The 27292-nt window shown below is 45.2% G+C and overlaps 1 protein-coding gene across 4 annotated transcripts in view; it reads left to right on the forward strand.

Annotated features, from left to right (window-relative positions):
- SVO (SV2 related protein) overlaps positions 1 to 27292 on the forward strand; it is a 101363-nt gene that overhangs the window by 39159 nt on the left and 34912 nt on the right. For all 4 annotated transcript variants that reach the window (XM_011770125.3, XM_024798101.2, XM_011770115.3 and 1 more), the window contains 2 exons: positions 4912 to 4983; positions 16540 to 16664. In XM_011770125.3, the coding sequence (XP_011768427.1) occupies positions 4912 to 4983; positions 16540 to 16664 (197 nt within the window). The remainder of the gene's footprint in view (positions 1 to 4911; positions 4984 to 16539; positions 16665 to 27292) is intronic.

Genomic DNA, 27292 nt, shown 5'->3' on the forward strand with positions numbered 1-27292 from the left:
CACAGTGCCTGGCATAGAGTAGGTATTCAATAAATTGGAGCTATTGCTCCCTGGAATTAAGGCCTGAAGGAGGAGGCTGCAGAACCCTCACTTTTTGTCAGGGAGAGATCAGCAGCAACCTCTTAAAAGAGAGAGGAATGGACCGGGCGCAGTGGCTCACGCCTGTAATCCCAGCATTTTGGAAGGCCGAGGTGGGTGGACCACCTGAGGTCAAGAGTTTGAGACCAGTCTGACCAATATGGTGAAACCCCGTCTCTATTAAAAATACAAAAATTAGCGGGGCATGGTGGCGGGCACCTGTCATTCCAGCTACTTGGGAGGCTGAGACAGGAGAATTGCTTGAATCCGGGAGGCAGAGGTTGCAGTGAGCTGAGATTGTGCCATTGCACTCTGGCCTGGGTGACACAGCAGGACTTCACCTCAAATTAAAAAAAAAACCAAAAAACAGAGATTGAGAGAGAGAGAGGAATGGCCAGGCTGGATAAGAGGATAATAATGATAATCACAAAAGCTAATACTTACAGAGCATTTACTGTGCAAAGGCCTTTACCTACATTGCATACAATATATGCATAATGTACATGTGCTCTTTAATCCTCACAGACCTATGAGCTAGGCACTATGGTTAGTTGAGCAAGATGAGGCACAGAGAGGTTAATCACTTGCTCAAGGTCTGTGATCTCCATCAGTGTTGGAGTCATTGCCAATTCAGGATGCCTCACAGAACGTTGTTTTTTGTAGATAACTGTTCTGGAATGGCCTGAGTGCCTTCCACACAGCATGGCCCAGTCTGATACTAGCAATAAGGTTGTGAAGTTCAGTGGGAAGAGTTTCATGGCACATACACCTGTGTTTTTGTGGTTTAGTCACCTCCAGATGTGTGACCTTGAGTGAGGCACTTGATGGCTATATTTTGTGGCCTGCAAAATGGGGGTGATAAGCCTGTTTTTCTGTGTATTTTGTTAAATACACACAGCCCCTAGCACACACCAGGGGCTGAGTCCATGATACTTGTTTTTTATATTCCTCCTCACCAATATCTCCTAAAGAGTAACTGCAGGCTGGTCGCGGTAGCTGATGCCTATAATCCTAGCACTTTGGGAGACTGAGGCGGGCGGATCACTTGAGGCCAGGAGTTTGAGACCAGGCTGGCCAACTTGGTGAAACCTTGTCTCTATCAAAAACACAAAAATTGACTGGGCATGGTGGCACGTCCTGTAATCCCAGCTACTCAGAAGGCTGAGGCAGGAGAATCACTTGAACCCGGGAGGCTGAGGTTGCAGTGAGCCGAGATCTCACCACTCCACTCCAGCCTGGGCAACAGAGTGAGACTCCATCTAAAATAATAATATTAATAATAATAACTGCAGGTCTGTGTTTTTGCAATGTAGGGCCTTTCTGGTCTCCAATTTACTGAGCACTTATTTTGGGCCAGGCTAATGGTTTTGCATACATTACCTCTTTAACCTTCTCAAACCTATGAAAGAGGTGCTTTTATTACTGTCACTTCTACAGATAAGGAAACTGAGGTTTAGAGAGGGGCATTGACTTGCCCAAGCTCAGACAGCCTGTAAGAGGCAGAATCAAAAGCCAGGCCTGGCAGGCTCCGAGCCCCTGCCTCGGGCTACTTTCTTGTGGTATGAGGTTTAGACTTGTAGGCTAGGTAGAGCCATTAAGTCTCATGGGTGAATTTTCTATGGAAAAGCTAGAGTCCTGCAGGAGTTGGAGACATAAAGTACCCAAGGAGGATGCTACAGATACACATTGTTGCTGCAGGAAATACTGCGCAAGATTACCGTAATTATTATGATATAGAAGCAGTGCTCTGTTGTGCCAGAATCTCTCCTTTTGAGGAAAATGGGTGTTTTGAGAGATACTTAACTCTTTCAGGATGTAAGAATATCACTTAGCACATGACAAAGGCAACACTTTATCCCAAGACAGTAATCTTCAAACATCTTGGTTCTAGGTTAATCTAGAAAAGAATTAAATAAAAACCATGTAGAATCCAGGACTGTCACATGTTTTTACATTGACACGAAATTTTTAAAATTGTAGGTTGCAGATGATACCATTGCCAGTGTGCTGAAATATAAAAATCAAAATAAAGTTATCATGTCACTTTTTAAAATGTGTCTAGTAAAGTGGAAAAATGGAAATACTTACCTGATATCTACCATTATTTATTTTAAAATTACATGAACAAGCTCTTTAGAGGAATTTAGAAATTTTGCATTGATTTTTTCTTGGAACTTATATTTCCATTCATTTCTCCATATAATTTTATCTTAATGTAATTTTTTTTTTTGAAATAGGGTCTCTCTGTGTTGCCCAGGCTGGAGTATAGTGGTGTGATTTTGTCTCACTGCAACCTTTGCCTTCTAAGTTCAAGCGATCCTCCCACCCCAGCCTCCTGAGCAGCTGGGAACAAAGACACACGCCACCATGCCCAGCTAATTTTTTATGTTTAGTAGAGACGGAATTTCACCATGTTGCCCAGGCTGGCCTAATGTAATGTTTTCTTGCTTGAAAGGATCACATTCATTACCCTATGATAATTCTCTGTGACAAAATACATACATTTTAAATTATTAGTTTTAATTCTCTGAGACGAGAAGGCTCCAAGCACTCACATTTTTCTCCTACACTGATTTATCATTATAATTTTTAGTAGTACACAATAGACCACATAAACAACATATAATTTTGATAAATAATTGTTAATCATAAGCAAGGTTTTATCGGAAATGTATCCCTTAATGAGTGGTGTGGAACGTTTCCCAAATATTTTATGTATTCCTGAATGATTATTGCTAAAGTGAGACAGGGTTCAGCACCAGGTCCATTCCTATTTGTCATTTTTCCTGAATGAATGTGTATGTGAAAATCTTTGTTCACATAAAAAAAAATTTTGAGGAACTGAAGGAGTTTTGTTAGAACTCAATAAACTGATGCCACTTGATTTTTAAAAACACTCTCCAAATTGTGTGTGCCAAAGAGCACACAGCTTTCATTTCTGAAAAATTATGTTCCATGACCTGACTTGCCGACAGCTTGATTAGACTGTTCTCCAATTCTGTTGAAAGTAATAATAAAGGTATCGGAACCCAGATGACTTGCAAAAGTCATCGGTAAGTGCATCATCAGTGCCCCTTCTGAGGCACTCTGAAGGGTTTACATTCAAAAGCAATGCCTTGGTCAGACTGGCCTAGAGAGGCGTGGCTGAGAAAGACGGAGTCAGGCAGGAAGTGGAGAAGAAGAGCCCTAACATGTTTTTAAGAAAGAGTCTGTGGGGAAGTTGTAAACTTGGAAATGAATTCCCTTAAAATGATCCACTCAGGGCCAGGTGTGGTGGCTCATACCTGTAATTCCAGCACTGTGGGAGGCTGAGGTGGAAGGATCCCTTGAGACCAGGAGTTTGAGACCAACCTGGACAACAAAGTGAGATCCTGTCTCTACTAAATAAATAAATAAATAAAATTAGCCAGGCATGGTGGTGCACACCTGTAGTCTCCCCTACTCGGGAGGCTGAGGTGAGAGGATCACTTGAGCCCAGGAAGTTGAGGCTGCAGTGAACCGTGACCACACCACCGCACTCCAACCTGGGTGACAGAGCAAGATCCTGTCTAAACAAACAAACAAATAAATTATACATACATAAGCTGTGTCTGCTTCTCCCTTGGAATGCTTCTGTGTACCATCCCCACTCCCCACCCTCGGACATGCCACAAGAAATGCTTTCTGGGTCAGACCAAACTGAGACTGTGCCCTCCCCTTTCTGGCCGTCAGTTGCCTTATCTGTGAAATGGGGGTAATAGAAGCACCCACCAGGTAGAGCTACTGTGAGAATGCAGTAAGACGTGTGCATAAAGCCTTCAGCATGGTGCCTGGCACTTAGAGAGGGAAGAGCACGGTGATGAGGCGCCTTAGAGAGGGAAGAGCATGGTGATGAGGCACCAGTCAGCCTGCTTGGGCTTAAGACTTGCCACTACTCTCTCCTTTCAGGGAGGCGGAGCAGGTTTCTTTTTTTTTTTTTGAGACGGAGTCTCGCTCTGTCGCCCAGGCTGGAGTGCAGTGGCTGGATCTCAGCTCACTGCAAGCTCCGCCTCCCGGGTTCACGCCATTCTCCTGCCTCAGCCTCCCGAGTAGCTGGGACTACAGGTGCCTGCCACCTCGCCCGGCTAGTTTTTTGTATTTTTTAGTAGAGATGGGGTTTCACCGTGTTAGCCAGGATGGTCTCAATCTCCTGACCTTGTGATCCACCTGTCTCGGCCTCCCAAAGTGCTGGGATTATAGGCTTGAGCCACCGCGCCCGGCCCGGAGCAGGTTTCTTAATCTATCAGAGCCTCGGCTCCCCATTCTGTCATATGAGTAGGATCATTCAAATCTCACCAGCTGTTACTCCAAGGATTAACAATGTAACAATGACTTTGCCTCCCACACAATGAGTAGTTTCTCTTACTAGTAGTTTACAGCTCCCATGCCAGCCTCCTGTGTGCCTGTTTTTCCTACTTTCTAGCCTCTACCTTGCAGCCCTTGGTATTTTCTCAGCAGTCGGGCAAGTGTTTCTTTAGGATGGTGTGAAACTTGTCAAAAGCTAGTTCTGGAACCAGAATGCCTGATTCCAGTGCAGGCTGCACCACTTAACACTCTGTGACACTGGTCATGCAATTGCCTCTCTCTGAGTCTCAGTTCCCTCATCTGTAAAATGGGGATAGTAATAGCACCCTCCCCACGGGATTGTTGGGAAGCTTGCAGGAAGCACTTAGTGTCTGCCCTTTGTCAGGCTCTCAGTGAATGTTAGATCATTGTTGTTACCTAGAGGGTGACATCACCAGTTCCATTTGTTGTTCCCTTTCTGTGCAATGATCCAAGTCCTCTGTCTAATGAAAACTGTCTTTCCCCCCACAGGTGGTCTTTGTAGGCATGATGTCCAGCTCCACGCTCTGGGGAAATATCTCAGACCAGTACGGCAGGAAAACAGTAAGGCAAACTTACTCTTCTAAACGCATGTCCTCTGGGTTCTCTTGGTGACGGTCTGGACAAGTAGCAAACCCGTTCCGCGTTAGCAATTGGGAGGCCTAATGAGGATTATGTTGAAGTACAGTGAGAAGACATTGCTGTAAGGCTGCTGTGGACTCTCTTCAAAGCACACATTCCTAGTGGGGCCCAAGCATATGCATTTCAGAATCTAGACAGTCAGTGCCTACTCATATCCCCTGGGCTGGAATCATTTCCTCATTACCCCTGGCTGGGGCAGTCAAAGGATGGTAGATAAAGCCATTGATTCTCTTGTCCTAAAGAGAGCCATTTCTCAAATTTTGGGTTTTTTGTTTTTGTTTTTGTTTGAGACAGGGTCTTGCTGGAGGGCAGTGGCACAGTCTCGGGTCACAGTAGCCTCAACCTCCCAGGCTCAAGCAATCCTCCCACCTTAGCCCCCCAAGCAACTGGGACTACAAGCGTGCACCAATACACCCAGCTCATTTTCATATTTTTTGTAGAAATGGGGTTTCACCATGTTGCGCAGGCTGGTCTCAAATTCCTGGCCTCAAGCAATCCTCCTGCTTTGGCCTCCCCACAGCTCTGGGATTACAGACGTGAACCACTGCACCCAGAAAACAATTTCTCAATCCCAGCAGGACTGAACTCCAGTGTCTGCTGTGGGAACCTGTTCATGAAGACACCCTGAATTACCTTCCTTCCCTTCCCTGTCTCACTTCTCCACTCCCCTACTGGAATCTGCTCAAATAAACTATCTTTACTAGGATCCTTATCTTAGAGCCAGCTTTTGGGAGAGCCCAGACATGATATGAAATGGACTTGCAGACAAGAAGGAACAGGGAACTTACAGCTCAGGGCCTTGACATCAGGTGGACCCGGGTTCAGTCTCAACTTTGCCACTACTGGCTGTGTGATCTTGGGCAAGCAAATTGACTTTTTTTTTTTTTTTTTTTTTTTGGAGATGGAGTCTTGCTCTGTCGCCTAGGCTGGAGTGCAATCACATGATCTCAGGTCACTGCAAGCTCCGCCTCCTGGGTTCAAGTGATTCTCCTGCCTCAGCCATCCAAGTAGCTGAGATTATAGGCACCTGCCACCACGCCCGGCTATTTTTTGTATTTTTAGTACAGATGGGGTTTCACCGTGTTGGCCAGGCTGGTCTCAAACTCCTGACCTCAAGTGATCCGCCGGCCATGGCCTCCCAAAGTGCTGAGATTACAGGTGTGAGTCACTGCGCTCAGTCAAATTGACCTCTCTGAGCATCAATTTCTTAATATGAATAAAGAAGAAAATAATAGAACCTGTATTGGAGGGTTAAGAGAGATGAATTAGGGTTAATTGAGGTGTAAATCACTGTTTCTTTTGTTTTTTCGAGGCAAGGTCTTGCTCTGTTGCCCAGGCTGGAGTGCAGAGGTGCAATCATAGCTAATTGCAACCTTGACCTCCTGGGCTCAAGCAATCCTCCCACCTCAGCCTCCCAAGTAGCTGGGATAAGACTTGTGCCACCATGCCCAGTTAATTGTTTTTTAATTTTTTGTAGAGAAACAGGGTCTTACTATGTTGCCCAGGCTGGCCTCAAACTCCTGGCCTCAAGCAGTCCTTCCACCTCAGCCTCCTAAAGTGCTGGGATTACAGATGTGAGCCACTGTGTGAATCTCTTTGTACAATGCCAGGCACATGCTAGGCACAGGACACATGTAAACTGAAACTCCAAGTATAACATTTCTGACAAGTCCCCATGCAACGTCAATGCTGCTAGTTTTGGGACCATACTTTGAAAATGATTGGTTTAGACTAAGAATAACCTACTACTGGAGCTGGGAATGGGCTACTTGAACAAACCTAGAATTCTGTTAGGAAGGAAGAAGTGAGATCTGGATGCTGGGTAGGTAACAGGCAATCTCCACTACAACTAGCAAGTCATGGGCTGAAAATAAAATACTGCGTTGTATAGCAGGCATGACACAAAGTATGGTTCATGCATTAGCTCATTCAATCCCCATAATAACCGTTGAAGTAGGTACTATTATCACTCTGACTTGATAGAAGAAGAAACTGAGGCACAGAGAGTGGGCAACTTACCCAGGGCCACACGGTTTGTGCATCACAGAGGCAGGTCTTGCTCATTCTAAGTCTAGAACTCTGTCTTCACTGTGATGCCAGTGGCTTGAATCGGTAGGTGCTCCAGAAGCAGGTGATGGCTCAATGAATGAATGAACGTTCCAGCAATGCCACAGAGGATGCAGACTCCTGCTGCATCCCCTCTCACTGCTACTGCGCAGGAAACTTTGGCCAGTAGACACCTGGAAGATGGTGATCAATAATTGCCAAGAAATGATGATTAATATAACTGCCAAGACTGTAACTCCGGAGGCAGCAGGCTGGAAACTAAATGCAGCCATGATGGGCCTCGGGGTCTTGACTGGTGATGGGGCTGGAGATGGCAGTTGGAAAGTCCTCTCTGGGGCTCCCAAAGGAAGCAAAAGCTGGTTATTACGCCCCTGTTAACCCAAGAAGGAATTACTCTGGTCTTCAGTGGCAGCTCTCTAGATTCTGCCCCCATCTGCCCTCCCACCCATTTCCTGTTTCTGGAGCATATGAGTGATGGCACAGTGATTTTCTGGTTGGAAGAATGAACAAGAGTTTAAGGACAGGAGAGAGGAAGGAAGGAAGGAAGGAAGGAAGGAAGGAAGGAAGGAAGGAAGGAAGGAAGGAAGGAAGGAAGGAAAGAAGGAAGGCAGGCGGGCGGGCGGGCGGGAGGGAGGGAGGGAGGGAGGGGAAAAAAGAAGGAAGGAAGGAAAGAAGAAGCGAGGGAGGGAAAAGGGACAGAGGGAGGGAAGGAAGGAAAAAAGGAAGGAAGAAAGAGGGCTCAGCGTGGCGGCTAACGCCTGTAATCCCAGCACTTTGGGAGGCCAAGGTGGGCGGATGACCTGAGGTCAGGAGTTCGAGACCAGCCTGACCAATATGATAAAACCCCATCTCTACTAAAAATACAAAATTATCCAGGCATGGTGGCACATGCCTGTAATCCCAGCTACCCAGGAGCCAAGATGGCGCCATTGCACTCCAGCCTGGGCAACAAGAGTGAGACTTCATCTCAGAAAAAAAAAAAAAAAAGAAAGAAAAGAAAAGGGGGAAAGAAGAAAGGAGAAAAAGAGAGAGGTAGGAAGGGAGGGAGAGAGGAAGAAAGGAAGGAGGTAGGGAGAGAGAGTGAGGAAGGGGGAGAAGGAAGAAGAAAAGGAAGAAAAGAGGGATGGAAGGAGGCGGGAAGGAAGGAGAGAAGAAAAAACACCTCTGAAAATAAAATAGAGTCATTTTTGCTTTGATGGAGCTGAGCAGCCGTTGAAAGAACTGTAAAGCTGTGGCTGTCTGAGGCTGAATCCAATGTTAATCTTTAAGCCTTTAAAATAATCAAGGGAGGCCAGGAGTGGTGGCTCATGCCTGTAATCCCAGCACTTTGGGAGGACAGATCACCTGAGCTCAGGAGTTAAAGACCAGTCTGGGCAACATGGCGAAACCCCATCTCTACAAAAAATACAAAACTTAGCCAGGCCCAGTGGCGCGTGCCTGTAGTGCCAGGTACTCAGGAGGCTGAGGCAGGAGAATCGCTTGAACCCAGGATGGGGAGGCTGCAATGAGCTGAGATCATGCCACTATATTCCAGCCTGGGCAACAGAGCAAGACTCTGTCTGGGAAAAAAAAAATTCATTTATTTGTTCCTGAGACAAACATGCACACACACACACACGCACACAGACAAACATGCACACACACACACACTTCAGGAATCCATAATGAGGAAATTTGCTGAACCCAAGTTCTGCTATCCAATTGCTGAATTATAAAGCAGTGAGGAATATAACAGAAAATGAGTAAAAATACCTTAACTTTGGGCTTGAATCTGACACTGCATGACTAAAGCAAGCCACTCTCCATCTAGGGCTGAAATTTCCTTATTTATATCAGAGGACGCTGGATTAGAAAACACAGATATTCATAGCTACCATTCATTGAATCCCCAAAACGAAAGGGCAGGTTGGTTTTGTCCCTGTGTCTGTTCTAATCATTTATTAGAGGATGCCAGAAACATGGATTTGAGGAGTCAGAAGGTTCAGTGGGACAGTGCTGTGATTGACTAGTGATGTCTGCCACAGGCACAGGACTGAAGAGCGTGGAGGGAATTTAGTAAACTCCATGAGGAAAGGGGCTGCATTTGTTTTGTTCACTGAGTTGGCCCCAGAGCCTGACCTCCCTGGCTCAGAGTGCACACTCAATAAATACTTCTCGAGTGACTGAGCTGCAGTGGATGAGAACCAGACCTCCTTGTTTCCACTTTCTGCTACTTTCTTATCCTCTCCAGCGCAGCAACTGCCTGATGAATGTTCTTTGTTGACCTGGAAAGTCCACAATGCACAATGGTCATTCATGTAGGATCCCAACTTCCCTTGGAAGAGTATGTTTACTCTGCCACTAGGGACAGTAATTCACTTGGTGTTCCCACATAGACATCTTCATGTTTGTGAAGGGCCTCAGAAGAGGAAGCTCTAAGCTGGGATTTTAAAGAGATTTATAGAGGAGTTTACAGAAATGCCATTTACTGAATCTTGCAGATTGCAAACATGTTTTGGCACCTTCCAAAATAGTAGCTCTCAGTGCAGGGCCGGGGGCACTTGGCAATGTCTGAAGACATTTTTGATTGTCACACCTCGGGGGAGGGGTGTCCTACTGGCATCCAGTGCATAGGGGCCAAGGATTCTGCTCCATAGCCCACAGTGCATGGGACAGCCCCCACCACAAAGAATGACCTGGTCCAAGATGTTGGCGGTGCTGAGGTTGAGAAACCAGATTCTAGAATACATGTGCAGGCAATATCACCAAGTTGCAGTGATGTGGCATCCGCTCTTCATGATCTTTCTTCATCTCCTGGGCCTGCTCAGCCCTCATTTCTTTCTTTTTTTTTTTTTAATTGAGACAGAGTCACACTCCGTTGCCCAGGCTGGAGTGCAGTGGTGCGATCTTGGCTCACTGCAAGTTCCGCTTCCTGGGTCCAAGCGATTCTCCTGCTTCAGCCTCCCGAGTAGCTGGGACTACAGGCGCATGCCACCAGGCCAGGCTAATTTTTGTATTTTTAGTAGCGACGGGATTTCACTGTGTTAGCCAGGATAGTCTCGATCTCCTGACCTCGTGATCCACCCACATGGGTCTCCCAAAATGCTGGGATTATAGGTGTGAGCCACCATGCCCGGGCTCAGCCCTCATTTCAGTATTTACCAAAGAAGCTCATTTTGACAAATGAAATAATGCAGTGTCATTGTGAAAAGCCTGGGTTTTGAGGCCAGACTGCTTGGGTTCAAATCCCAGCTCCTCTACTTAAAGACTGCATATTGGGCAAGCTATTCAACTTCCCTGTGTCTCAGTTTTCTCATCTGTAGGTGGGATAATAATAGCCTCTCCCATGGGGCTGTTATGAGGAGTAAATGGCCCTTGTACATAAAGCTCTTGGCACAGAGAAAATTACATAAATGTCCATTATTATACCTATCATTTGCCAAGCTTGGGGTGCCCGTAAAAGGCAATGCCAGCATTGAAATGCAGGCACACCTGGCTCCAGGGTCCACATCCTTAACCCTGACCTTGGCTGCTGGGAGACATAACTGAATTATCCCTCAGAATTTAGTTGATTAGTTGAACATTCATCCATCCCAAATAGAGGAAGCCCAGGAGGACTGTCCATATGGTGTCCCACCAGTTCTCCCAACCAGCTTGATAAATTCCATACCCAACATGAAACTGACCTGACCAGAGGGAAAGAGAAAGTGTCCCCAGATTGCAGAGCTTCCTCCTCCCCAGCATGGAATTCTGGCCCAACCTCAGAAAGGACAGATCAGATTCTAATTATAAAGCTTCCCCAGAATTCCCCCAGGAACACTGGGCAAGCCAGGCAGCTGGCGAGCCCTGACAACCACCGAGAACCTCCTTGATCTGCCCTGGCTCAGCAGTAAGGTTCCTGCCGGGGCGTTCACTGCGTGATGTTGCGGGGCATTCACATACGGGGTTAGGACTCAGTGAGCCACTTCGGTTCCTACAGGAGTTTCTACCACCTGGGAGTTTGTGGCCGCCGCAGAAAGGCGAAGGCAACTGTAGGTGTGTGGTCTTGAAGACACATCCAGGTTTATATCACAGCGCACCCCTGTTGACTGAGGTGACCTTGGGCAAGATCCTTCACCTCTCTGAGCTTCAGTTTCCCCATTTGCAAAACAGACTCCATAATAGGCACTTTAATGGGGGGATTAAATAAGAAAATGTAGCCAGGCGTGGTGGCATGTGGCTGTGGTCCAGGCTACTTGGGGGCTGCAGTGAGAGGATCGCTTGAGCCCAGGATTTCGAGGATGTAGTGAGCTGTGATTGTACCACTGCACAGTCCTTGAACTCCTGGGCTCAAGTGCCTGGGTGACAGAGCAAGGAAAGGAAAAGAAGGAAGGGAGGGAGGGAAGCAGGGGGAGGGAAGGAAGGGAGGGAAGGAAGCGGGGGGAGGGAAGGAAGGAAGGGAGGGAGGAAGGAAGGAAGGAAGGAAGGAAGGAAGGAAGGAAGGAAGGAAGGAAGGAAGGAAGGAAAGAAGGAAGGAAGGAAGGAAAGAAGAAAGAAGGAAGGGAGAAAAAGTGTATAATACACTTTGAATATGGTATGGAGCGGTCACTATCTAGTTCAAAAGCTATTAGGTCTATCTTATCTTTAAGAAGGAAGTGGAGGTGCCTGGCAGGCGCTCAGACTCCCTCTGAGGATCCCTGGGGGCTCCTCGACCTGTGAATATTGTCCTTTGGTTGAACATGTTAGAGAATACCACGGGCCATGTTTGGCCCACGGGTGCCAGGCTTTCTAGGCTACAAGTGGCAAACTGTAACCCATAGGCCAAATATGGCCCCCTGATGTGTCTTATGTATCCTGCACAATGTTTTAAAGGATTTTGAATCAGTTGCCTCCATTTCAAAAGTGACATCTTGCATAAAAATAAAATTATGATATTTTTGGAAAATCAGGTAATCTGGGCCTGGAATCCATTTTGTCATGGTAATTTTTGGCTAGAGTTGAACAGAGGCTGACAAGACAGGGCAAGTTCTCTGTAATTCCGCCAGGCCCCCCATCCTTGCTGTGTTACACTTGCATTGTGCGTTTATGTTCTCTGTCAGAGGTAATAGGGAGCCATCAAAGGCTCTAGAGGAAGGGAGTGGCTCATTCGAGGTTGGAAGTTCTGGCTCCAACTTTGGCACCACAGACTGATCTTCAGCAGATTGCTCAACCACTTGGGCCCTTGCTCTGCTAATTTGTAAAGCAGACATGAAAATAATAACCTTTGTTCACAGGGCTGCTGTGAGGACCCAGCGTAATGATGTGACAGCGGTGAATGAAATGCAAATGAAAGTTCCATGAAGTCAGAGACTCTGGCTGTCATGTTCCCTACGGTAGCCCAGGGCCTGGCAAACAGCAGGTGTTCAATATATGCATATTTTATGCATGAATGGATGAATAATATATATCAGTATCTTTAATGCTGGGTCCACAGCATGTGTTCAACATGTGTTTATTGAATAAATGAATGAATGGGTGAAGAATATATGTCAGTGTCTGGTATACAGCAGGTGTTCAATACATGCTTATCAAATGAGCAAATTAATGAATGCATAATGCCTATGCACCTACCCTGGAGTCTTATATACAGGGGATGCTCAATAAATGTAAAAAGAAGGGAGAGAGGAAAGGAGGAAAGAAGGAAGGAAGGAGCTATCAATCTATAAAGGGCAGAACAGATTATTAGACTGAATGCCAGTCACAGTTAATGAGAAGCCCAAAGGCCCGTGAGACATTCCTGCAGAGTCCCACACAAACTCTTGGGTGGGGCTTGCTGGCAGCACCCCCTGCTTTTGTAATAGCCGTGACAGCCCTTACACAGGGTTGCTGAGCCCTCGTTTTGGGGCAGCTGGAAAGCCGTGGCGTCGGCAGACAAATGCAGAGCCAGCTGCCGCCTGCTGCGACCAAACAGGACATATCAGTGTGTCTCTGCTGTCTGGCAGGGGGATAATACGGCTCCTAGCAGACCTTGAAGGAGGGTTAATTCCCATGCACTCATCTCAGTGCCTTCTTTTCTCCCACTGCTGCTAATTAAGTCTTGTGTTTGATTCAAGACTCCTTGGATGCCAAGGAAGAAAGTCCCTATTAAGTTAGCTTAAGCCAAAAGAAAGGGATTAAATGTCTGTATGGCCAGTACCCATGTCACAGTCATGGATTTAGGAGTGCAAAAATGTTGCTTTATTATTTTCATCACTTCCTAGACTTTAGTCAATCCTGTACCACCTATTATCTTATGTACTTAATATCTTTCTTCTTTCTTTTCTTAAATTTAATTTTTGTAGACCAAGGTTCTCGCTATGTTGCCCAGATTGGTCTCAAACTCCTAGCCTCAAGTGATCCTTTTGCCTCAAGCTCTCAAAGTGCTGGGATTACAGGCATGAGCCACCTTGTCCTTAACTTAATAACTTTCTTCATATCAAATTGCTTTTTAAAAATCTATCACCTGTAACATGGGGCTAATAAAAAAATTGGAATATATTTTTGGAAAGTGAAACTATAGAGTTTTAATTGGAAGATCAATAACAATTGTCTTAAGTAGGAAGTGTCTGCAAAAATAAATGCAACACAAATAAAACAATGTTATTAAATTCTAAGTTGTGGTTGTCCCAGTGCCTTCTGTGTTAAATAGAGAGCAGAGTAGCTATTCTTAAAAGGTGTCAGCTGGGTGTGGTGGCTCATGCCTGTAATCCTAGCACTTTAGGAGGCTGAGGCGGGTGGATTGTTTGAGTCCAGGAGTTCAAGACCAGCCTGGGCAACATGCCGAAACCCTGACAAACATGGCAAAACCCCTTCTCTACTAAAAATACAAAAATTAGCTGGCCATGGTGGCTCAAACCTGTAATACCAGCTACTCAGAGGCTGAGGCAGGAGAATCGCTTGAATCCAGGAGGCAGAGGTTGCAGTGAGCTGAGATCGTGCCACTGCACACCAGCCTGGGTGACTGAGCGAGACTCTATTTCAAATAAATAAATAAATAAATAAATAAAAACAAATAGAGATAAATAAATAGGTGTTAAAAAACAGACTGGCACCTCATGGACTCTTTCTCTTTGACATAATCATAAAAATGAAGAAAAAGAAATAACTTTCTTGTGAGGAGATGCAAAGTTATTTAAAATACTCTCTCTGCCACCTAAAGTCATTTTCTAAAAGACCTGAAATCATCTGGTAGGCTTCCAAATTTCCTCGCTCATCTCCTTTAATTCACTTTCAAAAAATCAGTATGTTTCATACTTGCACCCTAAAGTATTCCCCTGGGGGACAGGAAGGTGAACTCACCCTTGGAGCTCTGGGAAGGGTATTGCAGAAAGAGGCCTGCCCCAGACCTCACAGAGCAGGTTGAAAATGCATGCGAAATTTGCATTCTACCCTCTCATATTTGGCATTGATTGTGATATAAAAATAGTATTTGTTTATTCTTAATTTTTTTTTTCAATCTCTAAGGGTAATTAACACTCCAGGAATATGTGCCATGTTTGTCTTTCTTATTTTGTTTTGTTTTGTTTTGAGATAGAGTCTCACTCTGTCGCTCAGACTGGAGTGCAGTGGCATGATCTTGGCTCACTGCAACCTCCACCTCGTGGGTTCAAGCAATTCTCATGCCTCAGACTTCCGAGTAGCCAGGACTACAGGCACCTGCCACTCCGCCTGGCTAATTTTTGCATTTTTAGTAGAGACGGGGCTTCACCATGTTGGCCAGGCTAGTCTCGAGCTCCTGGCCTCGAGTGATCCGCCGGCCCCAGCCTCCCCAAATGCTGGGATTACAGATGTGAGCCACCGCGCTCGGCCCCCTGTTTGTCTTGAAGCATTGTGTCCCTCTGTGGTTCTTGACCCTATTGAACACATGCCTCCTTTACTTTAAAAATGTCAAAAATTTGCCTCTGTAATTCCAGCTACCAGGAGACTGAGGTAGGAGGATCCCTTGAACTCAGGAGCTCAAGATCAGTGTGGGCAACATAGCAACACTCCATTTCTTTAAAAAAGTGAACAATTCGAATAATGCCTTCTTAACTATCCAGAAAAAACTTCCAAAGATAAAATAACCTAGTCACTCACATACTTTAAAAAAGAAATCAGCCGGGCGTGGTGGCTCACACCTGTAATCTCAGCACTGTGGGAGGCTGAGGTGCGTGGATCACTTGATCCCAGGAGTTTGAGAATAGCCTGGGCAACATGGTGAAACGCCGCCTCTGTAAAATATACAAAAATTAGCCAGGCATGGTGGCACACATCTATGCTTCCAGCTGCTTGGGAGGCTGAAGTGGGATGATAACTTGAGCCCAGGAGGTTGAGGCTGCAGTGAGCCGAGATCGCACCACTGCACTCTAGCCTGGGCAACAGAATGAGACTCTGTCTCAAAATAAATAAAAAGAAAGAAATAAGTTCTTTGTTTGGTTTGCAAATTAGGAGGATCTAAGAGTATGTCATTCATTAAAATAACTTCAAAATGAGTTTGCCAACACAGGAAACCGCCTTTATATTATGTTTTATTCTTCATAGTAAAAATATCACTCAGTGCAGTTATACTTTGATATAGCTTTATCCTGGTACAATAGATGTTAGAATAATGATGCCAAGATAAACTTGTCAATGAGAAAAAGAAAGAAATCAGTTCTAAAGTGCTAACCAGGAGGGATAAATTTAAAACATCATTAATAAAATAAAATTTATTTTTAATATGCAAATGTTTACTTACAACTCTGTCTAGATGACAAGGGGTCAATATCTGCCCCTGATTTAAATACGTTTGGATTTAACTGAATATTATTGATGCTTTTTCTTTACATTTGACCTTTTAAAATAAGGTTTAAATCAGTCCATTCATAGCTAAACCCTGTGAGTGAAAGCTGACACTGAAGTTTCCCGTCAGTGACTCAAATGCTGCACACAGCATTGTCATTGTCAGCATGGTTTTCTGAAAAGAATCATTTTATAAAGTTCCGGGTAAAACAAAGTAAATTTTCTTTTGACTTATCTGAAAGTGGCGTTCCTGAAAAATTAAGTGTGTATTCAAACTATGCCAAAAAAAAAAAAGTCTTGAATGTGTGAAACAGAGCAAAAGGTCTAGGTGTAGATCATCAGAAACAGAGTTTCAGCTGCATGATGAGCGGGCAGAACATTTAAGATGGTATGAGATGCAGGACAAGTCTATTTTGTCTCCTGTATTGTGGAATATCTGACATATCTGGCCCAGACTGGCATTCAATGCCAATCATTGGGACAACCAAGAATGTCTCACAATTTTCTTACCCACCGCCTATGGGTTGGCACTCCCCATACAGAGGACTCCAGTATCCCTTTGGTTGTGTAGGCTTCCTTTAGTGTGACCTCATTATCGGCAGCTTTCAGTGCAGTGCAGATGCTACCTGGAGGCGCTGAAAAGCCCTTGTGATTCCGTGTCTTCCTTCTCCGCAGGGACTGAAGATCAGCGTGCTGTGGACGCTGTACTATGGCATCCTTAGTGCTTTTGCGCCCGTGTATAGCTGGATCCTGGTGCTCCGGGGCCTGGTGGGCTTTGGGATTGGAGGAGTTCCCCAGTCGTAAGTAAATACTGTTCATGGCCTGGGTCGGGAGGTAGGTGCTGAGATGGGGGAGCAGGGGTGCAGAGATAGCTATACCAGGGCTTCCAGGATCAAGGAGCTATGGTGTAGCAAGAAAATAGCATCATTATCAGTATTGTTAGGATCAACAACAGCAGCAAAACAACACAATGGCTGGAAGGTTGCAAGCGAAATAATAATGCATCTAGCATGGATGGACTGTTCCACTTGGACGCATCCCAGCAGCCCAAGAGGTGTGTGTTACTGTATTATTTCAATCTCTGTTTTACAGTTGGGGAAACTAAGGCTCAGAGAGTGAAATCATCTGTTTGAATCACATGGTGGGTAACTACAACATCCATGCTTTTAGCCACTATGAATGCTGCTTTCCACGCTCTTCCAACCTAAACACAAGGCAGGGGATGATGCTGACCACATGTCACCCGGGCGGTAATTTGCTGGTGTTGTAGTTTAAGGTACTGAGAATATTCAGAGCTGTAGGAAGAAGCCACTGTCTCCTGGGGGATTGAGGAGGACTTCCTATTTGTGATGGGCCCTGAAGCAGAAATTGGCACACTATGGCATACGGGCAGAATTCGACCTGCTGACTGGTTTTGTTAATAAAGTTTTATTGGAACACATCGCACCCTCCATTTATGTATTATCCATGGTCATTTTCTTTTTTTTTTTTTTTTTTTTGAGACGGAGTCTCGCTCTGTCGCCAAGGCTGGAGTGCAGTGGCCGGATCTCAGCTCACTGCAAGCTCCGCCTCCCGGGTTTACGCCATTCTCCTGCCTCAGCCTCCCGGGTAGCTGGGACTACAGGCGCCCGCCACCTCGCCCGGCTAGTTTTTTGTCTTTTTTGGTAGAGACGGGGTTTCACCGTGTTAGCCAGGCTGGTCTTGATCTCCTGACCTCGTGATCCGCCCGTCTCGGCCTCCCAAAGTGCTGGGATTACAGGCTTGAGCCACCGCACCCGGCCTAGAAGGGTAATACTAATTCTTTTTTTTTGAGACAGAGTCTTGCTCTGTCGCCCAGGCTGGAGTGCAGTGGCCGGATCTCAGCTCACTGCAGCCTCGCCTGCTGGGTTCACGCCATTCTCCTGCCTCAGCCTCCGGAGTAGCTGGGACTACAGGTGCCCGCCACCACGTCTGGCTAATTTTTTTTGTACTTTTAGTAGAGACGGGGTTTCACTGTGTTAGCCAGGATGGTCTCGATCTCCTGACCTTGTGATCTGCCGGCCTCAGCCTCCCAAACTGCTGGGATTACAGGCATGAGCCACCGCGCCCAGCCAGGGTAATGCTAATTCTAAAATAGATCATAGGCTCTGAAACCAGACTGCTTGGGTTTGAATCCTGGTTGCTCTGTCACATAATAGCTATATGACCTCAGGAAAGTCACTGAACCTTCCTACATCTGTTTCCTCATCTCTAAAATGGAACAACAACTTCCCCACCTCATGAGGTCCCTTAAAATAATCGTCATTAAATGACAACATTCTGTAAAATGCCCAGGACAGTGCCTGGCAGAGCACTTAAGACTTATTAACAAGCATTTGATCTGCTGAAGGCTAGTAAGAAGCTCAAGTGTCATTGTGATGGATGATGGATGACGGATGAATGACTCAAGGTATCACTGTAGACAGAACAGGGACAGGGGAGACATGACCACATGGATTTAACACATGAGCAAACCCCCAGCCTCCTCCTGCCACTTGGGAGGCTGGAGGATGGTGAGTGGCTCTCAGCTCTCCTCAGTCCTTCCCTCCTTGATTCATGATTAATTCCTCCAGGGCTCTGTAGAGTAGACATTTGACATACACTTCTGGATCTGGGATGAGCTTACAAACCACTGGAGCTTGAAGCAAAGGCTATTAACGGAGCCGCAGCCATAAATCTGGGCTGGCAGGGGCTTGTGGACAATGTGCTCCACTTCTGGCTCAGCTCCAGGAATTCCTGCAGACACAACCACTGCCCTATTCATGAGTATGATGAGTTCATTGAGTACGATACAGTTTTCCCCTAGTGGCTGGGAGGAATGTACTCACAGAACAGCAAATCAAATTCCCTTACCAGGGACGCTCAGAGAGATGCCAGCAGAAATAGACTTCAAACAGTCACTGGATTTTCTTCTTATATAAGGAAAGAAAAAGGAATTAAATATGCAGAATGCCCACAGAAATTCTTGTTCAAGAAGGTAGAATGAGAAGAGACATTTGCTATTTCTTCTTCTTCCACATTTCCTGGAAATGACATAGAAGTAGTAAGAAATAGAATAAATCTTTTCTTTCTGCGAGAGACAGGGTCTTGCTCTGTTACCCAGGCTGGGGTACAGTGGCCCAATCATGGCTCACTGCAGCCTCGAACTCCCAGGCTTAAGTGATCCTTCTGCCTCAGCCTTCCAGGCACACACCACCATGCTCAGCTAATTTTTTCTACTTTTTGGTGGAGATTGGGGTCTCACTATGTTGCCTGGGCTGGTCTTGAATACCTGACCTCTAGTGATCTGCCTGCCTTGGCCTTCCAAAGTGCTAGGATTACAGGCATGCCTCAAGATGCCCAGTTAAGAAATAGAATAAACAGTGCTGGAGAGCAAGAAAACAGTGCCATCAGTGACTCAGAATTTTGAGAAGCCTCTGGAAGCTTATAAGCAGATGGGATTGCAAGGGTGGAGTAACTGGAACAGAGAAAACCACACCCTAAAACAGCAAAGGGGCGGGACTACAAAGAGGAAGAGAGATTCTTCCTGTGGGGCTCTGGGGTAATGGCACAGGACACCAGGGGAATAAAACAAAGGACACAGAGGAGCTAGGAGGGCCTTTCCCCTTTATCTCATGCTTATCTTAAGGGTCCCCGGCTTGCCTGCCTGCTCCCTACTTCTTCCCCATTTAGTCGTTCATGTATTGAACACTGCTATAGCCCTTCCGTTTGGTTATTGAGCTATTACTACATTCCAGACACTGAGCCTCGTGCTTTACATATATTACCACTTTAATGCTCATAACATCTTAGGATATAGATGTTATGATCATCTCCACTTCACAGGTACAAAAGCTGGAGCTTTGTAGAAACTAAGTAGCATGCCCAAGGTCACATAGCTAGTAAATGGCAGAGCTAAGGTTTAGACATCACTTGACCCTCCAAACCTATTCTCTGAACTACTCCACTAAATAGCATTTTTTTTTTTTTTTTTTTTTTTTTTTTGTCACCCGGGCTGGAATGCAGTGGCATGATATCTTGGCTCACTGCAACCTCCACCTCCTGGGTTCAAGCTATCCTCCCACCTCAGCTTCCCGAGTAGCTGGGATTACAGGAGCATGCCACCACACCTGGCTAATTTTTGTATTTTTAATAGAGATGGGGTTTCACCATGTTGGCCAGGCTGGTCTCGGACTCCTGACCTCAAGCGATTCGCCTGCCTCAGCCTTCCAAAGTGCTGGGATTACAGGTGTGAGCCACCCCACCCAGCCTAAATAGCTCTTTTATCTGTGAGGAGGGCAAATAAAAACTAGAAACGAAATTACAGAAGAAATATTTAGCTACCCAAGAGAGCCACTGGCTTCCCACCACTGTAACTCTATCCACTTACATAAAAATAATGTCTTAATTATACAATGTTCCTATCTAGTTACAAAAATGACTCCCTTAAGTTCATTATTTGGAAACATTTAGTTGGAGATATTTTGATGTGATTAAATGCAATTAAAAGTTTCCATTAATTTACAGTAGCTATACCCTATTGCAGCAACCCATAAAATCAGATGAAAAAGATTTTGCTGTGTAATTCTTAAAAGCTCAACAACCAGAAGTCCTTGTAATGTACTCTGAATTTTAAGTATAAATGTCAATTAGGGCTGGGAGTGGTGGCTCACGCCTGTAATCCCAGCACTTTGGGAGGCCGAGGCGGGTGGATCACCTGGGGTGGGGAGTTCAAAACCAGCCTGACCAACATGGAGAAGCCCCGTCTCTACTAAAAATACAAAATTAGCTGGGTGTGGTAGCACATGCCTGTAATCCCAGCTACTCGGGAGGCTGAGGCAGGAGAATCGCTTGAATGCGGGAGGCAGAAGTTGGGGTGAGCTGAGATCATGCCATTGCACTCCAGCCTGGGCAACAAGAATGAAACTCCATCTCAAAAAAAAAAAAAAAAAAAGTCAACTAGGTCATTAAGGATCCTGTTCCTCTACCCTGATCTGTGCTTTTCTATGACCCTTCTTCTCTCCTCCCTTCCTCATTCTTTTCTTCCTTCCCCCAAAGTAGAGATTCTCATTCTTGGTGATAAGAACAACAACATTAGCCTTAATAGTGATGATGATGATGATAATGGAGTTTACCAAGTGCTGGGCACTTTGCTCAATGTTCTTCTCAGACTACCTTACTTGGTCCACTGAACAACTGTTTATCCCCATATAACAGATGCGAAAACCGAGGCTGAGAGCTCACAAGGGACTTGCTGGAGGTCAGATAGTTGTTATTATTATTTTTGAAACCAGATTTTGCTCTGTTGCCGAGGCTGGAGTGCAGCAACACGATCATACCTCCCTGCAGCCTCAAACTTCTGGGCTCAAGCGATCCTCCCACCACAGCTTCTGGAGTCACTAAAGTGTGTGCCACCACACCCAGCTAATTTTTTAAATTTTTTGTTGAGATGGGCTACAGAGGACAGAGTGGGCGGTCTCACTGTGTTACCCAGGCTGTTCTTGAACTCAAGTGATCCTCCCATCTTGGCCTCCCAGAGTGTTGGGATTACAGGTGTGAGTCATCATGCCTGGTCAAATGGTTATTACGTGTAGTGTAGGAGGCCTGGGCACAGTGGCTCACGCCTGTAATTCCAGCACTTTAGGAGGCTGAGGCGGGTGGATCACTTGAGGCCAGGAGTTTGAGACCAGCCTGGGCAACATGGCAAAACCCCATCTCTTCTAAAAATACAAAAATTAGCCAGGCATGGTGGTGCACACCTGTAATCTTAGCTTCTTGGGAGGCTGAGGCAGGAGAATCGCTTGAACCCGGGAAGCGGAGGTTGTAGTGAGCTGAGACTGCACCCCTACACTCCAGCCTGGGTGAGAGAGTGAGACTCTGACTAAAATAAAAAAAAAAAAAAAAAGTAGAATGTAGGGTTTGCTTCTACTTTGTAACAAACCACCTTTGCATTCATGGTTTAAAACAATGATTAATTCAACTCATGATTCTGCAGTGAGGCAGTTTGGTGGCTCCTCTAGACTCTATAGGGCTTGCTCAAATGTCTTCAGTCCACTGAATCAGGGGGCACCCGGGCACCTGGTCCCATGGCACCTGGACAGGGGTGGACGGCAGCAAGCAGAAGCCACAAAGCTTCTCGAGGCCTAAGCTTGGAACTAGCATAACATCATTTCTGCTACATTCTGATGGTCAAAGCAAGTCACAAGGCCACCCAGATCCCAGGGAGGGGAAAATGAACTCTTGATGGGGCGTGCTGCAGTCACACTGCAAAGGTGCATAGATACTGGGAAGGAAAGTATTGGAGCAACTTTGGCAAGCCAGTTATAACTGGGTTCAAATCCAGGTGTGTCTGGTGCCAAAGCCCTAACCATGTTGAACAACAATTTCAAAGGGTTTGTAGCATATATAGTCAGAAGGTCCTGTTAAATCATTTGTGTCCACGGCGTCTCTGGTACTGATTTGGAGAATGACTCTGGTGTGTAGAGCTGGTGGTTCTTAACAGGTTTATATTCCCTTTAAGGCAGGTAAGAGAAATCACATGTAGAATCCCAGATAATTACACTTTCTGTCTATGGAGGGACATCAAGAAGGAATAGACTTTAATTCAAGCAAGGGAATTAAATACAATTTTATTTTTGTCATTACAGACAGCACACTTTTGTTTTAGAAAATTTGGAAAATGCAAATAAGCACCAACGAAATGATAATCACCTCTTACTGCGCCCTGTCTCTCCACGAAAATACCAATACAGGTTGGCACTGGGCCAATATGTTTTACTTCCAGTAGAGGGCGCCATGCACCGCAGTCAAACACCATTTATGTAAGCCGCTGCGAGGGGAAACCTGGAGTAAGGTAACCCACGCCCTCCTTGTGTTTTAGCTGCTCTTAAAGACAATACCTCAGGTAGCTGCCCAGCTGTTCTACCTTGAAACCTGCCCTAGAATGATCTTCAAATTGGTGTCAACAATGAGCTTATACACAAAGGCTGTCCTCGTTCCTCCAAAGACCAGGCAGAAATGCCAGGCTGAGATCACAGGTTCTTTCTTTCCAAACACGTGATCCAAATGGCAAGCCTCTAATTGCCCAGTGCTGTAAATGTGATTATTTGCAGTGGGAATTTATTTATGCCAGAATCAGCTGATTCTTGGCATTGCTAATTTCATTGCTCATTCTTTTATTTTTCAGTCTGATTATAATAATTGCCATATTTTGGATAAAGATCAAGTAGCTTGTTTTCATAATGAACTGCTATAAATAATGGCCAAATGTGGGGCACAACAATTATAGGAAAAGACGTTTCTTGTAGCACAGGTGGCAAAAGCAAGAAACTGAACACAACCTAAGCATTCATCAATAGGGGGCAGTTAAATAAATGATGATACTACCGAGATGAGGAAGGCTATGCAGCTGTTAAGAATAATGCTCAGCTGAGCGTGGTGGCTCATGCCTGCAATCCCAGCACTTTAGGAGGAGATTGAAGCAGGCAGATCGCTTGACTCAGGCATTCAAGACCAGCCTGGGCAACATGGTGAAACCTTGTCTCTGCAAAAAATACAAAAATTAGCCAAGCGTGGTGGTGCACACCTGTAGTCCCAGCTACTCAGGAGGCTGAGGTGGGAGGATCATCTACCCCAGGAGGTCAAGGCTACAGTAAGCTGAGATCGTGCCACTGCATTCCAGCCTGGGCGACAGAGCGAGACTCCGTCTCAAAAAAAAAAAAAAAAAAAAAAAAAAAAAAAAAAAGAAAGTTCTCTGGAAACAGTCACAGGTACTGGCAGTTGGAAGGTGGGCTGGCATGCATGGATGTGCTAAGAATGGGGATGTTTGGGTGGAACGCTGATAGTGCGCTGTGTGTTAAGGAAAAAAAAAAAAAAATGAAGGAAAGAGGCCAGGTGCAGTGGCTCACACCTGTAATCCCAGCACTTTCGGAGGCCGAGGTGGGAGGCTCATGAGGTCAGGAGATTGAGACCATCCTGGCTAACACGGTGAAACCCCATCTGTACTAAAAATACAAAAATTAGCCAGGCGCGGTGGTGGGCGCCTGTAGTCCCAGCTACTCGGGAGGCTGAGGCAGGAGAATGGTGTGAACCCGGGAGGCGGAGCTTACAATGAGCCGAGATTGCACCACTGTACTCCAGCCTGGGTGACAGAGCGAGACTCTGTCTCAAAAAAAAGGAAAGAAGAGAGGGAGGAAAAGATAGGAGAGAGGTAAGGAAAGAGAAGGGAAAATGAAAGAAAGAAATAGCATGTTAAATTTATGTATTTATTTTTCATAGAAAAGAGGCTGAAAGATTGCAGGCCAGACACAGTGGCTTATGCCTGTAATCCCAACACTTTGGGAGGCCGAGGCGGGTGGATCACTTGAGGTCAGGAGTTCGAGACCAGCTTGGCTAACATAATGAAACCCCATCTCTATTAAAAATACAATAAAATTAGCTGGGCGTTGTGGCGTGCACCTGCAATCCCAGCTACTTGGGAAGCTGAGTCAGGAGAACTGTTTGAACCTGGGAGGCAGAGGTTGCAGTGAGCCTGAGATCACACCACTGCACTCCAGCCTGAATGAGAGAGTGAGACTCTGTGTCAGAAAAAAAAAAAAAAAAAAAAAGCCGAAAGATTGCAAGGCAAACTCTGAATAGTAGTTATGGCTTTCAGGAAGGGAAATGGAAGTTGGGGTCATAGGGATAGGAAAAATCATCATACACTCTGCATGCTTATGTATTGGTAAATTATTTTACAATGAGATTGCATTCATATAATACTCTATAACTGAAAAAAACAGAATGAAATGACTTCATTAAATAGGTTATAGCTTTATTATAAAAACAAATCCTTGATCTCTAAGGATAGAAACAGCTTTGCCCTTAGAATATCCTACTGCACATTTTTGCATGATTAGTAGTTTGACTTCAATTTGGTGAGGGAAAGGTAAACATGGTATTACTATTGATTTTTAAAAATAATATAAGCATACCATTCGGAAAATAGAATAAAATATCAAAGTCATCCGTGATAATTGCTGCAATCTTTAGCAACCACTATAATCTTGGTTTCTATTATCAGGGTTTAGTTAATGAAATTCCCCATGGTTTTCTGATGAGTGAGGTACTGGAAGGAATATAAATTGGAACAACTTTTTGGAGAAGCACTTTGGTAGTATATATCTCAAATCATAAAAACAGGCATACCCTCCGACTCAAATTCTACTTAGGGGGATCTGTCCTAAGGAAACAATGTGAAGACAACGACTTTCAGCCTAAAGATGTCTAAGGAAGTGTTGTTTGTAACTGTGAAACCATCCCAACAGGGAAGTGATTCATGGGTTGCATGATATAGACAAACCTAGTTTAAAATGTTGGCTCTTCTGCTTACTAACTTACTAGCTGTGCAATCCTGGTCAAGTAACAACTTTTCTGTTGTTGATAGATGTAGATATGAAAATGGTGGTAGTCCATTCTCACAGTGCTGTAAATAACTATCTAAGACTGGGTACTTTTTAAAGAAAAGAGGTTTAATTGACTCACAGTTCCACAGGCTGTACAGGAGGTATGACTGGGGAGGAATCAGGAAACTTACAAGCATGGTGGAAGGCAAAGATGGAGCAAGCATATCTTCACATGGCAGCAGGAGAGAGAGAGTGAAGAGGGAAGTGCTACACACTTTTAAACAACTGGATCTCATGAAAACTCACTCACTATCATGAGAACTGCGAGGGGGAAAACCACCCCCATGAGCCAATTACCTCCTACCAGGTCCCTCCCCCAACACTGCGAGTTACATTTCAACATGAGGTTTGAGTGGGGCCAAGAGCCAAACCATCTCTCTCTCTCTCTCTCTCTCTCACACACACACACACACACACACACACGCACAGGGAATTGTAATTACTTATCCCCATGACTTGCAATTCTTATTGGGTGAGGTAATCCATGCAGAACATCTAGAGTAGTGTTAAACACATAGTAGATACTCAGTAAAAGATTGCTATTATTAAGGATAGTATGGTTCATGCATGTGATAGAATAGATGTGTGCAAGAGCCTATTAAATGGCATGGAAATGCTTGTTTATAAATCAGATTTATAATAGGCATTCTTGAGTACGATCTCAGCTAGGGATTCATACAGAGAGAAAAAGAAAGACTAAGACAGAAAGAGGGAACGTACTAAAATACACTATGAAGTAAGACTAGCTAGCATTAACATTTTCTTCTTGCTTTTCTCTAAAGAGAGTCCCACTGAACTACTGAAGCCCTAGCCCTTCTTCTGAGGCTCCTGAGAATTCTTCTTGCTTTGGATAGAGGTGCCTTTGCTCGGAATCCTAACAAGGACTTTTACTGATGATAGAAAGAATTGTGTCTAAATATCAGTGGTATTGCTGAGGCCACCTTTTGAAAAGTGAAATGCTCTGTAGGGAAACCCATTGATTGGGCTGCATAGAAGTAGACAGAACTGGGGGCAGAGATTTCTCTATAAGTGATTTATTGAGAGTGTTCTTGGGAGCAAGCTACAAGAGTGAAAGATGCTAAGAGAAAGATACAGGGAAGAAGTTCACAAGGACGTGGTTTCTTCTGGACTTACCTGAGCACACAGGGAGCTAAGGAGTGTTCATTGCTCCACAGGGTCTGACCCCCACCCCCTCCCCCAATACCAGGGAGTGGGCCTTTTATACACATACATGCCAGTCTGCAGCCTGCCCTGGGGAGATGGGCATGACTCCTAGGTACCTCTGGGGTGATGCAGCTTCAGTTGCTCAAGAGTATCCATAAGAGAAGGTTGCAGGTATGAGCCATTAGCAGAAGCGCAAGGTGGGCACGCAGACCTAGTAAAGGGATCCTAGGAGATCTAAATGGGTCCCCAGCACCATCTGCCTTCAAAGAGTTAAAGGAAATTAACTTCCCTTTGTCCCCCAACCCCCCACCCCTTAAGAAGAGCTAGGAGAATAACATGAGGCCATTTAGTAGCTCAGATGCCTGGCTTAGGTGGGAGATATGAGAAGAAAGAAGGCCTCCTCTTTCTAGCAAAATTGAAGGCAGCATGGGGTAGGTGGGAGCAGGGATTGATTTAAAAGTTCCCTTCCATGTCCAGCATGCCCAAAGGTTGAGGAAGTGAAAAGGAGGAAAGCATGGAAGCAGCAGACAGAGGAGGCAGCCAGTGCAGTTGGGACATTGCTTACATTAAGGAAACAAGTAAATTGAGCAAAGATGTAACTGTATTGAGGATAATGAGACCAGATTTCCCATTCTTAGAGAAGGAAATTGCAGCATGCAAGTGAGGAAGGTTAGAATGAACCCCAAGGTGATGAACTGAAATGGAAAGTATCAGTATGAACTCGTTTTTAAATAAATATACACAGATAGTTATAGATATGGTGAGTGTGTGAAGAGACAAGGAGGTAAGTAAGATAGAGATAGATAGAGAGACAGATAATCTCT

Source organism: Macaca nemestrina, chromosome 10 (assembly GCF_043159975.1).
Source record: "Macaca nemestrina isolate mMacNem1 chromosome 10, mMacNem.hap1, whole genome shotgun sequence".
Taxonomy (NCBI): domain Eukaryota; kingdom Metazoa; phylum Chordata; class Mammalia; order Primates; family Cercopithecidae; genus Macaca; species Macaca nemestrina.